Source organism: Colletotrichum siamense, assembly GCF_013390195.1.
Source record: "Colletotrichum siamense strain Cg363 chromosome Unknown KSG_Cg363_contig04, whole genome shotgun sequence".
Lineage (NCBI taxonomy): Eukaryota > Fungi > Ascomycota > Sordariomycetes > Glomerellales > Glomerellaceae > Colletotrichum > Colletotrichum siamense.
Genome location: NW_023501017.1, coordinates 4,118,291 through 4,132,167, shown reverse-complemented (window position 1 = coordinate 4,132,167; position 13,877 = coordinate 4,118,291). Strand labels below are relative to the sequence as shown.

The 13,877-nt window shown below is 53.9% G+C and overlaps 4 protein-coding genes across 4 annotated transcripts; 1 reads left to right on the top strand and 3 right to left on the bottom strand.

The window, feature by feature from the left end:
- Window positions 1-599: 599 nt before the first annotated feature.
- On the bottom strand, window positions 600-1,514 carry CGCS363_v007008 (uncharacterized protein; the record flags this gene model as incomplete). The annotated part of the gene is made up of 1 exon (XM_036638857.1): window positions 600-1,514. One exon carries the CDS (start codon window positions 1,512-1,514, stop codon window positions 600-602), a length of 915 nt encoding a protein of 304 aa, XP_036495920.1.
- A 2,880-nt stretch (window positions 1,515-4,394) lies between these two features.
- Window positions 4,395-6,337, bottom strand: CGCS363_v007007 (Pantothenate transporter liz1; the record flags this gene model as incomplete). Its single annotated transcript, XM_036638856.1, has 10 exons — window positions 4,395-5,034; window positions 5,085-5,283; window positions 5,353-5,501; window positions 5,561-5,770; window positions 5,822-5,895; window positions 5,943-5,968; window positions 6,020-6,056; window positions 6,111-6,124; window positions 6,192-6,251; window positions 6,298-6,337. The coding sequence occupies 10 exons, from the start codon at window positions 6,335-6,337 to the stop codon at window positions 4,395-4,397; spliced, it is 1,449 nt and encodes a 482-aa protein (XP_036495925.1).
- A 2,154-nt stretch (window positions 6,338-8,491) lies between these two features.
- On the top strand, window positions 8,492-8,771 carry CGCS363_v007006 (uncharacterized protein; the record flags this gene model as incomplete). Its single annotated transcript, XM_036638855.1, has 2 exons — window positions 8,492-8,535; window positions 8,594-8,771. 2 exons carry the CDS (start codon window positions 8,492-8,494, stop codon window positions 8,769-8,771), a joined length of 222 nt encoding a protein of 73 aa, XP_036495926.1.
- A 2,333-nt stretch (window positions 8,772-11,104) lies between these two features.
- On the bottom strand, window positions 11,105-11,389 carry CGCS363_v007005 (uncharacterized protein; the record flags this gene model as incomplete). The annotated part of the gene is made up of 2 exons (XM_036638854.1): window positions 11,105-11,282; window positions 11,340-11,389. 2 exons carry the CDS (start codon window positions 11,387-11,389, stop codon window positions 11,105-11,107), a joined length of 228 nt encoding a protein of 75 aa, XP_036495927.1.
- Window positions 11,390-13,877: the final 2,488 nt, after the last annotated feature.

Below are 13,877 nucleotides of genomic sequence, written 5' to 3'. Positions count from 1 at the left end.
TCATCTTCTATCATGATATTTGTCAAAGTTACAGACCGACTCGGTGGGAACGCACATCATCTCATACTTTTCACAACACATCAACGACGTGGTCTCAAATCGATAGTAAATGAAAAGAATTACATGATCATGACAGAAACAATGAACAAAATTTCTACAAACATTTTCAATTGATTTCTCTATGTATTCAAGCCTGCCTCACAGACCCCGACACCTGTGACTCGCAACCCAGGTTCACTGCTGTCGAAAATTCACCGTGTGCCTCCACTTGCTCGAAGCTTCCGGCAAAACCACGTCCGGAGGAACACCTAATTCCTACGGGGGCGATGCTCATTTTGCTCTCGAGCGTCATGTGTGGAATCTTGCTTGTCGTTACTGATTAAGGGGTCGGGAAAGAGAATGTCATCGAGAAGGAAGGTGTCTACGGGAATAGCGACGTCGTCCAAGTGTTCAACAAATCTGGATTTGTAGGGACGCGTTTGTTTCGCTATAGGCTTCCACCTTTCTCGTGGTTTCGGCTCACTCGAAGAATCCCCTTGGCCTTCGCCCGGTGCCGAATACTCACCCTGCGGCGGCAAGGACTCGCCTTCTGGGAAAGATTAGCCTCGTCGGTAGGGCCCGTCTTGTGTAGAGGACTCACCTTGCCTGGAAGATGCGCCCTGTCTAGGAAACTGGCCTTGGGTAGGAGACTCCACTGGGCTGGGAGAAAACCTGTCACGGCCAGGAGAAGAATCGACTGAGCTAGGAGAAGACCCGACTTGGCTGTTGAATTCGTATTTGTTGGAAGATGCGACCTGCTGTGAAGATTTGCCTTGTCTAAAGGAGTCGTCTTGCCTGGAGGACCCACCTCGTTTCAATGGTTCCAGAGGAATCGAGGACTCTCCGCCTGACATGTAGTTTGGCTCGGCTCTTTCCCATTCGTCCTCATCAGAGTCGCTTCCAACTGCGAAGCGGTGGTCTGGTTCATCAGGTATGCTCCTAAGCACCGCATCAGCAGACACCTCTGTTTCCTCGGCTATGGTGCTCAGGTCGTGAGAACGCTCGCGGGACTCCTCGGACTCCTCAGACTTCTCTTGGTCAGCTCCGTCTCGGCCACCAGACACATAGAAGCCCGCGTCATCGTACGTGGCAAGCCTGGACTGGGTACCAGCGTCCCGGTCGACATCGCGAACGTGATCGCTCCCACTTTCAGGTCGCTTGACCCCGCCAGTGTGGCTGCCGGGATTCTTCAGCTCGGCATCGACAAGATCGTCGGAGACGGGACCGTGCCAATACTCGTTCAGTTGGTTCTTGACCCTGAGGCGGCGATTCTCTTTCTCCAACCTCTTGGTTCGAGTGATGTATGTCCAGCGGTTCCAAAGAGTTATCACCAGGGATACAAGGAAACCCATGGCAAAGAAGGGAGGGATGACGACCCCGACGAGGAGGTCGCTATCCAGAGCGCTGCAGTCCTCCTTGACCGGTGCTGCAGGATATGTGTCGTTGAACTGGTGTCTGTACTGATGAGGAGGCATCTTGTCGGTTGTGTTCTCGTTTTGATTAATTTATCTGTGGTTGAAGTTGTAAGTATGATTGTAATGCTGTTTCAGTCTCGATTAGTCGAGAAGATGATGGACAAGTGGTCGTGATGTCTTAAGTATCGACTTGGCGACTTGCGACAGTTCTGAACAATGAAAACGTCTGAAAAACATTGTTTTAAGATGGTCTGTCAAACTTTGAACAGAATGGACTGTGACCGAAGAAGGCATTGTTTGTTAAGGTTACAGATGGAAGACAATGGCTTCGTGTAGAGCCTTTACACAGTCCTATCCTGTACATCTTTGTTCTGAATTGCAATCCACTTCAGCTTGACACTTTTGAGCTCTCCATTGCGAAACGATTATGAGTTAAGTTGAACGTTGCAGCGTAAACCAAGCATGTCAGTGAAATTCTCGTAACTCAATATCTAGGGGTCACTGCCTTGATTCCAGTGTTTCTGGCAATCACCCGGCCAGACATCCACAACCAACAGTGGGGTTAGCAGCGGCATAAGCTAGCAGTTACAGCCTCCAAGAAGGTCCGGCTGCGTTAGAAAAGACGGCGTGAACAGCCCAGAGGTCTATGAAGCAATAGCAGGCTGACTGAGGAGCCCCTCACTTCGGATCACATCCGAAGGTGAGGCGATCATCGCCCCAAAAGCTCGCAGCAACTGTGCCCCTAAATAAGGCCCCCGGAAACAGTGCATGACGTCCCCTGGAGCGGTGTACAGTAGTCGATCAGTAGTAGCATCATCATACATGTACGTCGAAATCCAAGCCTGTACATGAGGCCAAGGTCCTGCGCCAGGCAGATTGCTCTGCAAGGCGGCATTCCCAGTTAGGATGGCGTCTAACCCTGCCTCATCGGCTTCGCCATGACGGAGAGGCGTCACCGCCGGCGTGATCTTGCACGCCAGAATCCGCTGAAGAGGCGGTCTGAAGAATTAACAAGCTTGAAGAGGCAAAAAAAGAAAGGTGAACGCAGGAGACTGGTTTGGGAAGAGCAAGTGGGGAAACTGTGCCTCTCACGCGGGGCAGCTCAGAGAAATGATAACACATCCACCGATAGCCCTCGGCATGGTGTAATGGTCGCATGATATGATAGGGCGGTGTCAGCGATTGTGATTTCCTTACCTTGTAGGAGACTGCGGCAGGTCAAGGAACCGAAGACCAAAGCCCGCGAGACTTCCCAATCGGTACCCGCAGATACCGCTCCTGATCGTGCAGACCTTCGTGCCACTGTAGACCGATCCTGCAGTCTTCATCCTGGCGGTGGAGAAGGTCAATTTGCGAATGGCTGAAGAATTTCTCCGAATGTGCTTCATTTCTGCACATTGCTAAGTTAGGCTGGCCTCAATTTTGATCGAGCGATTGGGTCAGAGCCTGCCGTGCCTCCCCCGTGATCTGCAGATGTGTGTGACCGCGAAATGCTCGCGTCTCAAAAGACACTCTGCATTTCTTTTTCGGAAAAATGGAAGACTGACAGCTGAGAAATAAACTAGGATTTTGAGGCCAGGGGTTAATCATCGGGTCGTGGAGATGTGTCAGCATACGGGAGGCGTGCAAAGATGCAGTCCCAAAATGTATTGATCCGCGACAGGGGCCTCTGAGAGAGATACTTTTAGCACATGGGCAGTCATAGAAAGCTTGAGACCGGTTCGTATCTTACCAGTCTGGCGGTGAACACAGTTCCAAACCATGGAAGACTTGTAGTTCGAGGATGCCTGTCCCGTGGCGCGTTTCAAGTTACGAGGTAACAGCTTACGCCACCCGGTGACAGCCTCATTTTCTTGAAATGAGAAGTTGTTGACCGCCTTCTGTATCGAAAGCATCTCCAAGAGAGTGCGTTGTTGACCGTCGGACATGTCCGTCTAGTCGAGATCTCGGCTTCTCTTGCCGATGCAATGCCAGAAAGATGCATTTGCATCACACTTGGGATGAACTGTTCCGTCGATGGAGCTCGAACGAAGCGAAGAGACGTGGTCGATCCTGACAAGCAAACATTCGTGCATCAGGCCTGGAGTGCTTTAGCTTCGGTACACAACATGGTGACGACCTGCCCCAACAGACCGGTCAGGGCAGGGGTTAGGCTGGTCAGGGTGTGCCAACGGGCTAATGCCGAGCACAAGAACTGCGTAAATGCTCGAGTCTTTGCCGTCTTCAACCCAGACCGTACCGTCTTCTCGTGTTGCCGTTTCTCTTGGCTGGAGCGGTCGCCGGTGACGATGGAAGCCCCCGCGGTTGAAGGCAGACGTGGAAGGAGGAAGGCAGGCCTAGCTTCCCCCGCCCGCCTGGTACCTAAGGTACCTTACCTGGTTGGGTTCCAGGTTGGTGACGGACGGGAAGCACAGACGGCGGAGTGGATACCGCTAGCAGGGTCCGCCAATCTAAGGTCCATAGATTCAGTGGTAGGCTCCCCTGCACCAGGATGGTTCCTTCCAGGGGACGGAGGCCACCAAACGAGGAGGTCCGACAGGGATCTTCCAGTACACCTCCGACCGTTCCTGCTCATCCATCATCTCAGCCTGCTCACAGTCCACCCGTCTCAGCATTTCCCGTCGTTTCCTGTCAGTTTGGAGGGAAAGAAATTGCCTGATGATTGCCCGAACAATCCGGTTCTATTCTTCACCGCCTACTCCCGACTCCAGGCCTCCTGGCTATCACTATCTTCGACAGGACACGCCACCGACCATCCTCAAGTCGCACACCCTCACGATTCTTCCCGAAAATTACCAGTGTCTCCAACGCATATTTTTTCCCTCCTCTCTCAACCGACCGACTCTTCACGCTAGTTGCATTCTTCCGTCTGGTATACGCCTCCATCCCACCCCTCCCCTGTCACCTCTTGACATTGTGTTGATTGCCGTCCAGGCTGCCTCATTTTTGACTCCCGGCATCCGAGGACCTGCTCACCTCCACCGCGCTATCCCCATCCTCGACAAGCTGCTCGGCAAGCGACTTCCTGTCCAGCCACTTCATCGCCCACATCAGGCCGGCCATCAAAACGACAACCACACACATGGTGATTCCGCCCTTCCGCCAGTACGGCGCCTCGTTCGCAGGGTACAGCGCGATGCCCCAGAAAGTGTACAAAGTGCTCTGGATGGCGTTCAGCCAGTACAGCAGCACGCTTCGGGCCGCCTCGTCGCCGCTCCTCTTCAGGATGATGTTGGCCCAGCCGAACAACAACGGGTTGACCATATAGCTCGTGCCTGCCAGGTAGTACGCGAAAAAGGTTGCCGCATCCGGAATCGTGGGGATGAGGATAAGCACCGCAGAGATCAACTGCAGCCCGCACGCCAAGAACCCGATGGGCAGCCGGTGACCCGTTGAATCCATGTAGATGGCGGCACCGATGTTGGACACAATGGCGACCGCCTGTACGCCCAGCGGGTACGTTGTGATCTGGGAGCTTGTGTAGCGGTCGCTGTGGAACTTCATCCAAAGAAGGAAAAGCGATTGCACACAAAAGGCCTCGAGCGCGCCAGTAACAATCGAAAATACTCCGAGGACGTAACTGGTCTTGTCAGCAGAGGCGCAAGCGAGCAAGGAAGGAGGGTGGCGTACAAGTATGGTTTGCCGAGAATACGCTTGGCCAGCGATAAGGGCGAGACGTTATGCGCATCCTCCCTCTTGGGCGGCAGGCGCTTGATGGCCAGCTTGATGTCGTCTTCTTTGAGACTGAACAGGTGTGCCTTCGTCTGTTCGGGAATGTCTGGGAAACAGACGAAGCCTGCAGCGGCAACCGGCAGGGTAATGATACCGTCTATCACCCGTTTAGTACCCAGCCTGGCTAACAGAAAGCAGATATCGCCGGGGATACCGCCCGACTTACCGATAAGGAACACCCATTTCCATCCTGGCAGCCCTCCGTATCCGTTCATGCTCTTGTGCACAGCAGTCATCATGACGCCGGCAAACATACTGCCTGCCTGGCCGACAGCGGTGAAAATGGCGGTTCGCTTTGCAATCTCCAATGGCTTGCTAGATTTTGTCCATTCAGCATACGGCCCCATCCATGCAGTTTGGGTGGAGACACTTACTACCATGACCCCATGATGTACATTGTCCCGCAGTATGTGCTTGCCTCTGCCATACCCTGGAAGAAGCGCACAACACACATCTGCTCATACGTCTTGCAGGCTGCAGTGCACATGGTCAAGCCAGCCCAAAGCAGGACCATCGACGGGAGCCAAATGCGGGGCGCGATCTTTTGGATGGCGATACCGTGTGGAATCTGGGCAAGGACATATCTAACGGCTCGTCAGCAACATGGTGGCAGCATGTTGGGTGGCACTACGAACCCGGCAGTCATCATTGACAGCAAGACATTGTACTGTGACCCGTGAAGTCCGATATCTTCCTTCAAACCGGCGACCTGATGATGGTGAGGAAATCTCCCGTTGACGGCGAGCAAATACGTACGTATGCATTGGCAAAGGCAGCGCGATCTGGTCATTCATAAGCTAATTGAATCAAAGAAACAATCATGTTCTTCTTACCAAGGTAGTTGACGAAGTAGCTGAAACAGCAGTACGTCTATCTTGGGTCAGCTCCGTTGCGTTTGACGCCATCGCCAATGTGGAGACATACCAACACAAAAAGGTCTGCAAGTCACGGAACCCGGTCCTTGTCAGCATATGCAAAACATCAAAAGACGGGAGGAACCATTACCCAGTTTCCGCACCAGTCGCCTCTCCTCTTTGGACTTTGCGTCTTCCCCAAGAACCATTACTATCGCATGTTAGATTACAAACATGAAGCACGGCAGGTCAATCACCTTTGACCTGGTAGGTCCATTTGGACGATTCGGTCTCCATCTTGCCGTCTGAAAAAAAGAACGAGACAGAGCTCGCGGAAACAAACAAACAATTACGCGCTTCACGTAAGAACGGCTGAACGGCACCGAAGGGCCAGACGGGAACGAACTTCTCTTTAAGGGTCCTGCTTGCAATTGCGCACCCGGATGGCATCTGGTCTATTTTGCTCGCTGTTTATCCCGCTTGCAATAAAATACAATTCATCGGTCGGTACAAGCGATGCGGGGCTCTTGCGAATCGACGCCAATTGAAGAACACCAATAGTAAGCTGAGAGGAGAAAAATTGGAGCTTTGATGGGCCGGTTTGTATTGGCGAGCGACGGTACTTCCGGACTGTTGCAGAACTGAGCAAGTTTTTTGTCAGTCGCCTACGGCGATAACCTTATCTCTTGGCCCCGCCGCCGGCCAGAAGCCTCAACGGGGCCGTTTGAGAGCGTTGCACCGTCTTCCATTGTCCGCCGGCGTGGAGATGCAGTCGGAGGCGGCAGCGGTAGCGGCAGCGGCAGCGGGAGCTTAAGTTGTCGCAACCTGGAACCTGTCCGGCAGCCCTACGGCCAGCAGCTGGAATCAAGGACTGACTGGGTTCTTGCTGATCCTGGTTTCCCAAGCAGAACACCACCGCTGTTTCAAGTCTGCCTCGCTGATGTCCTGGGTAGCTAAAACCTCGTATTCCCAAACGTCAAGCCACGTCCGTCGTGATCTTGTCATCATCACCGCCCTTGATCTGCGAGTTCCTCAGGCTCACATCCTGTTCCGCTCACCGACCGGTGCCTTCGCTAATTGCACCTGTCTATCGCCCTATGAGGACATTGCCAAGATTGGGTCCATTGGCCTATGAGGTGCGCCTCCGACGCACGACATCGGTAGCTTGGGGGTTGGAAACAAGTGGCTTCAATTTGAGAAACCGCCTCTTGTGTTCTCGAAGTCGTATCAGGCTGTTCGCCGCATGTTTTGCCTCCAGACGCATTCCACTGGAATGCAGCAGCGACATCGGCCGACCAACCTGGCTGACGCTCCTTCCCGCTAACGAACCGCAAGCGTCGAGGAACCGAACAGATGGAAACATACTGCCGGGTTTTCCAGCTGCCCAGCTCCTCTGCAGATCCAGACCAGATTCTCGAGACAAGAAGAAACGAAAGTGCAGCAAATTTTTCAGTCTTCATGTACCCCGCGCGGCTTCCTCTTCTCCTCTCGGGGCCTAGTGCATCTCGACGCCCGCAGAGGAGAAGATCTGGGGAAATTCGTGCAATAATGCCGAGTTGAAAAATTTTCTTCAAGTCTTGTGGAAGTCAGAGCCTCCTCGCTGAGCATGTCTTACGTATTTGGTTCCTGATGTACCTCACCTTGGCCTGCCAGCTCACTCGCTGACGGCCCAGAAGCCAGCTGAACGCCCGTATAGAGAGCTCCCCACACCACCACCCTATTTCCACCTTGTCATGACGGAGATGCAAAATGGCGGGAAAAGGGTGTGTGTGCCTTGCATTACCATGCATCTGATGAACCTTTTCGCCGCCCAACTAATCGCCCCGTTTTGTGTTTCTGTTCCTGTCTTGAGGCCATGTATTATTTTGGTCTGCCCGTTTTTCTGCACGCGAAATGAGTGCATACCGCCGTGGTCAAATCAGAGGCACAGGAGACAATCATGAGGCCGAGCATCCTCAAGGAAAATACTTTTTTTTTTTTTTTTTTTTTTTTGGTCTTGAGTTATCATTGTCAACACTGCGACCGCTTGGTACCTATCAGCCGGCATCTACCTTCCTGTCAACCCTCGCGGACGATTAGAGAGGTACCTTGCGTTGACGATGTTCGTCCCAATCCCACGCCCAACCTTACTCCCACGCCCACCCGCTCTTCCTTCACCGCACAACATGGTCCAAGGCGTCCAAAATGGTTCGCCCTTTTTGATTCTCTTCATCTGGTTCTTCCACCCCTTTGATACTTAAATCGGACCGCTGTCGCCATGGACTGCTGAACGATGCCCTCACCCCTCGCCCTTTTTTCATCAAAGTCGATTCACCTTCCCTTGTTTTTCTGCACCTTCAATCCCCGTCGTGTCAATATTGTTTAAGTACACAAGCTGGTCTTGCATCCCGTCATTGGACTACCTTGCCAACTCCCTTCATCGTTCTTCCAAGATACCCAAGTTTAGCAGTCATGTCATCTCAGACTTCTTCAATGGTTGTTGAATCTGGCAGTCAGTAAGTGACTCTGATATCCCCGTCTTGTCTTGCTTGCATGTTGACTGACACGGAACAGGACCGGTGCAGCGTCTGAACAAGCCTCGAACAATCAAGCGACCTCGAACGATCAAGCGGCCTCTCGGCAGGCTCGCTTCGATATGTTCATGAACGATAACGACAACCAGTACACACGCCTCGAGTCCAACAGACCAGTCGAAGACAAGCCCGTCCAAAAAGCCCCCCGAACCCAATAGGCCCGAACCATCACACCCTGTCGGCCCTCATGCCTCACCGGTGCGCCACCAGCCATGTACAACACCTTTGCCAACCTACCTTTCAACTTTTACCTTCCACCGGCCACTTCTTCGAATACCAAGACGGCCAACGCATTTGACGGAGCGAGTAATGTGCGAGGGACGATGATTTATGGAAGAGCCTGTACTATTGCTACTTAGCTCGTGCAGCTGGGCCTGCATGATTAACAAAATAAGGACCAGTTTCTATGTCATTTACGGTTACTTGCTGTGCGATCGCAGCGGTGACCACCCGAGACTGCCGAGCTACGTACTAGATCTGTGCAAGGGGGATGTGCGCCCAACCATCGCAACCCCCATCTTCTCCAACCTAGGACCCCAGCGTCTCCGGTCCTTCTCCAAAACCCCAGGGAAAGTCCTGGATCCTCGGCAGCCCAAGTGAACGGCCGCCTCCCACGGCTTCGTCACCTCCTCGGTCGGTTCCCTTCCTCAGAACTTCGTATATCCAGAAGGATACGCAACATCACTTCGCGCTTCGAGGCGACTAGTCCGCTTGGCTGAGGTGACGCAGGTCCACGACAGCACGTATCCAGCGCACGCGCGTCTTGACAGCTGCCAAGAGGCACCCCGGGTGATTGGTTTCCGTAAACGCGGGACAAAGTATGGAGCACGAGCGGCCCCAGGTAATCCACCGAGCATGCCCGCCACAGAAGGTTTTTTTTTCCCCTCCCTTTTTAGCGGCCGGATCCTGCTGACTGGAGAAACCTGCCAGACCCGGGGATGAGGCCAGACTCAGACCATGGCCCTGTCGGTTCTGGGCTACTTCCACGTCCCCTCCCCCCTTGTCTTGGACCCCCACCATGAAAGACCGACAATGGACTCGGAATGGTGCAAAGAGTTCGGGGATTAATATGCTCTGTAACGTAGGCGGCCCCAGTTGTCCCACAGGAGGCCCCTGGATAGCGTCATCAGGTGGATCCTGGGGAATCGGGACATGCCTGGTAGGGCTGGACCGATCAAGGCCCGATTGTGGTCGGAAGAACGTTTTGTATGGTTGAGAGACGTGGGATTCAGCCAAAGAATGGAAGAGTTTGCTGAGCCGTTCATGCGCGAATGGGTTGATTGTTCATCTTTGGCTGGCCGCGATGGGCCGCAGTTGATCCCAACCCAATCGTTCCCCCGCTGCAGGGATTCTGAATTCATCCGTCTCACCCATGTTCTCAGAACGCAGCGACCGAAGCACAAGGACCCCGGTGGGTAATTCACACAACGGCTAAAGACCGCATGTCTTGTGTATTGTGTCAACATGGTACGATATCGCGGCACAGAAGTAACGTTGGGCATGCATTTTCTTGGCTGATCCTTTAGTCTCTGTGGAGGCTCGTTGGCGGGTGTGTCCGTGGCACCGCACAGACGTTGAGCTTCCCGGTTCCGGCGCATGCGGTGATCGGATGACGGGTTGGTTTGACTACCTACACTAGGTTGAATACAGTTTGGTGAGAGTTTCGAGAGGTTTGAGACGGTGCGATTCTTATTTCGACAGCAGGTCGGTGGAGTCGCCGTTTGCCCGGGAACTCTCCTCTTCTAGGGCCACTACCCATCCGAGGGCCGTTGCATCTTGGGACCAGCAGTCTCATCTCGGATCTCGAGATGAATCGATGCATCCCTAGATACGGATTTGAGAGTGCCTTGCGGGTAAGGATGACATCTGTCACATGACGAGAGACGACGGTACTTTGATCGGAAGGCGCGCCAACATGGCAGCGCCGTAAGACGCCCAGCGCCACATGCAAGCCGCACGAAGAGGACCACAATTCCTGCCGTATCGATGCGCTTGCTATAGAGGTCTCATTGACCCATAGGCAACTGCAAGCTCGAAGCCACTGCATCTCTGCACTGCATCTCAATCGAGTGAGCATCTCCGTCAAGAGCTTCCGTCACATCAGTCGGTTGAGGATACTTTCAACAAACATCGATCCAACACTAAAAAAACCTCCAAACAATTCAATTCGATAAAACAGCGCTATCAAAACCTCTCTTACTTCATGCGATCCATATGCGGCAGCCACGTAGGACATATACTGCTGCTGCAAGTGCAGTCTGTACCAAGAAGGCAGGCCCCAGACTGCTCTTGCCGCATGTACGTGCAACTGCATGTTACGAGAAAGCCGTGACTTCCTTCAATCCTCGCGGACATTTCTTTCAAATCAATCGCTGATCCCAAAACGCAGTCAAACTCCTCGCTGTACCGGCCATTGTTCTACCTCCATGTCCGTACGCCACGACCGAATCGAGCATCTGCCCATCGTCATGACGTTCACCGCCAATCAAGTTTATCTTGAACCAAGGCGGCGATCGGCGTCACAGGTTGTCTCCCAAGCACGATCTTTGTACGCCTTCGTTCTGTCTTTGGCCTTGCTGTCATTGGGGATCCGCTCGTAGAGGCTGCCCTCTTCCGCGAGGTAGTCGTCTACCCGGGACTTTGATTCCTTTGCACGAGCCGTCTTGGACCTGAAAGCAGTATCAGACATCTGTCGGTGATGCTTCATCAGGACGAAGGGAGCTTACTTCTTGTTGGAAGAGCCATGAGAAGCCCCCGAGACCTGAGACGTCGGCATGTTGGAGCAGGCGAGACTCTGTACGTGGAGTGGAAGGCAGAACACCGCAAGTTGAAGGTCGCTGATACAATAGAGCAGGGTAGAGGCAAGGTCGCGATTGTCTGCGCGTTGAAAGAAAACGGAGGGAGCCCAGCGATGAGAGCATCCGGGACCGACGGCTATACTTATGTGGGCAGCTATCCCCCCCAAACACCAAGACCATCATCGTGTCCTCGAAAGCAATCTCGGCCGGCATTCCCAAATCGGGCGGAGGGTAGTCGCACGAAAGTGCCATGGCCTCAAGTCAAAGTAAGGAGGTGCAGCCTCAGAGATCAGCAACAGGCATGGCCTCGAGGGAATATGCCGGCAACCTTCCCATTGGTCGCGGGCCGAGGCAACGACACGCAACTGCAATATCGTTCGAGAACATACATGGGGAAGCATGTTCAAGACTCCGGAGCCCACGCAGGCAAATAAGACGGGGTCTCCAGCTCACCGGCAATGTGGCTTCGTGGCCGGTAGAGTCCGTGGTTGGGCGCTTGGAACAGCTGTTTCTCGCTTTGCTATAGACACGCGCCCATCACCAATTGGGCAAATGCGAAGCACTTGCACTCGAACTCCCCTTCGCCGGCAGGCTTCCACGTGCTTGGCCACGAACTCGCGGAGAGCATCCCCGCCTATCATTTGCGACTTGCATCCATCCATTAAGCTTTCCGGAACTGCTCCCCGGCTGCCAACGGAGCACTTGACGGGTGACCGGGTCGACTTTTCTCAAGGGGAAAAAGCAAAGAGCTGTGCTAGGGTATTTCCCATCGACCCTGGACGGCTTGACTGAGGCGCCAACACCAAAGGGACGGGCCTGCCCGGTGCCTCGGGAGGAGGCCACCCTTGGGTCTTTGAGGCCATGGAGCCGTCGCCACCAAGGCTCTTTCCGGTAATGTGGGCGAGCGCCGAGCGCCGCCGAGCGGTGAGATAAGATGGTTGGTAGGATCCGGGTGCTGCAGGCTGTCATCCGCGGGGTGTGGGTGGACCCCTCATTGGCAGCCAGTCTGCCCATTTGAGGCCAGGGGCAAAACCGCATTCTGTCCTCGACAATATTATTGTCCATGTTGAACGTTGAGGCCATGCCTCCATTTATCGACGTCATGGGAGCCTCTCATTTGCCACGTCAGGATACCACACCATTGAGCGCTGGAGCGACAGCGATGCTGGCCGAGAGAAGCCGGGGCCGAGAGATACCCATGACCACCCCTGCCCCTTATCTGATGGCGTGTTCGTTTGCTTCCTCAAAGGTAGGAAAGCCGGTGGTACAGGCGCGGGCTCGCGCCGTATTCTCCGCGTGCGACCCGATAGAATTTATGGCATCCCCACGCGTCGCGCGCATCGAGGCATTCGGTTGGTGCGACCGCGGGCCTCAGGGATCTCCGCAGGCTGTCAGCTGGAAATAACACTTACACGGATATCGTAGGTTGAAGTCCATTTTAACATTTTTAGGCTCCGTCTACCCGTTTCCATCATAGCGCACGTCATTGATGGCCTTATCGGGGGTCATCCCTCCAACTTGAGATGACACATGACATGTCCATCCGCCCTGAAACGATTGAGCCCCCCCGCCGTTTGCCATTTCACTGCCGGGCGCCTCGGTGAAGAGGCGTTTTCTGCCGACGTGACACAGACACCACCATGTCACACTCGGTGAATGGGCAACCAGATCGCGCGCTCTGGGGATCTGCGCTTGACGGTGTCCTGCTCACCGTGGAGGCCCGTCCGGATGCGGTCTCAAAGGCCCGACCTGCATGAAAGCCGATGGACTCATCTCGGTTTATCATTTTTCATATCGCATCATGACTTCTCACGGGTAGCTTCGCATTTCGATCGATAGTCTGCGAGGCGCAGGCAGGTTTTGCCGGGGTCTGCGCCGGAATCATGGCAAGTATTCCCCCTGACAGCTCGCAGGATGACTGCACCAGAGGTGGGAGCAATGTTTGCTTCTTCAATTTCTGACGCCATTTCGACCATCGACGCTGGATGTGTCTCTGAGCGACTGGAATGGACTGCTAAGCTGCCGGTGTGTTTCGATTATGCTCTCGGTGAAGACTGATGGGCTCTATTGGGACTGGTGCAGATGGCGCGCTGTTGATGCCAGCCCAATGATGCTTTTCCCGAGAACAAACTCCCTTCTTGGCCCTCGACAGGAAAGACGATGGCCACAGAGTCGCATCCGGGGCCGTATCCGACATCCGGAACATGCCTTCCCCCAGCCTTTGTGCAGGGATCCGCATTGGGGGCCAACTCGGTGTGCATGGGAGACTCGGTCTCGAGCAATCTTCAATCGTCTGCCGGCGCAGCAGCGTCGCTTTCCGCTATTCTTGATCCTGGCTCAGCATCTTCGAAAAACGGTCTCGGAAGACGAGGCGGGTGGAAGGTGATAAAAACATTGAAAACCATCTCACGATAAATGAGAGCAAATGTGATCTCGAAGAACAGGTAATAATGCTGGTTTCATCTA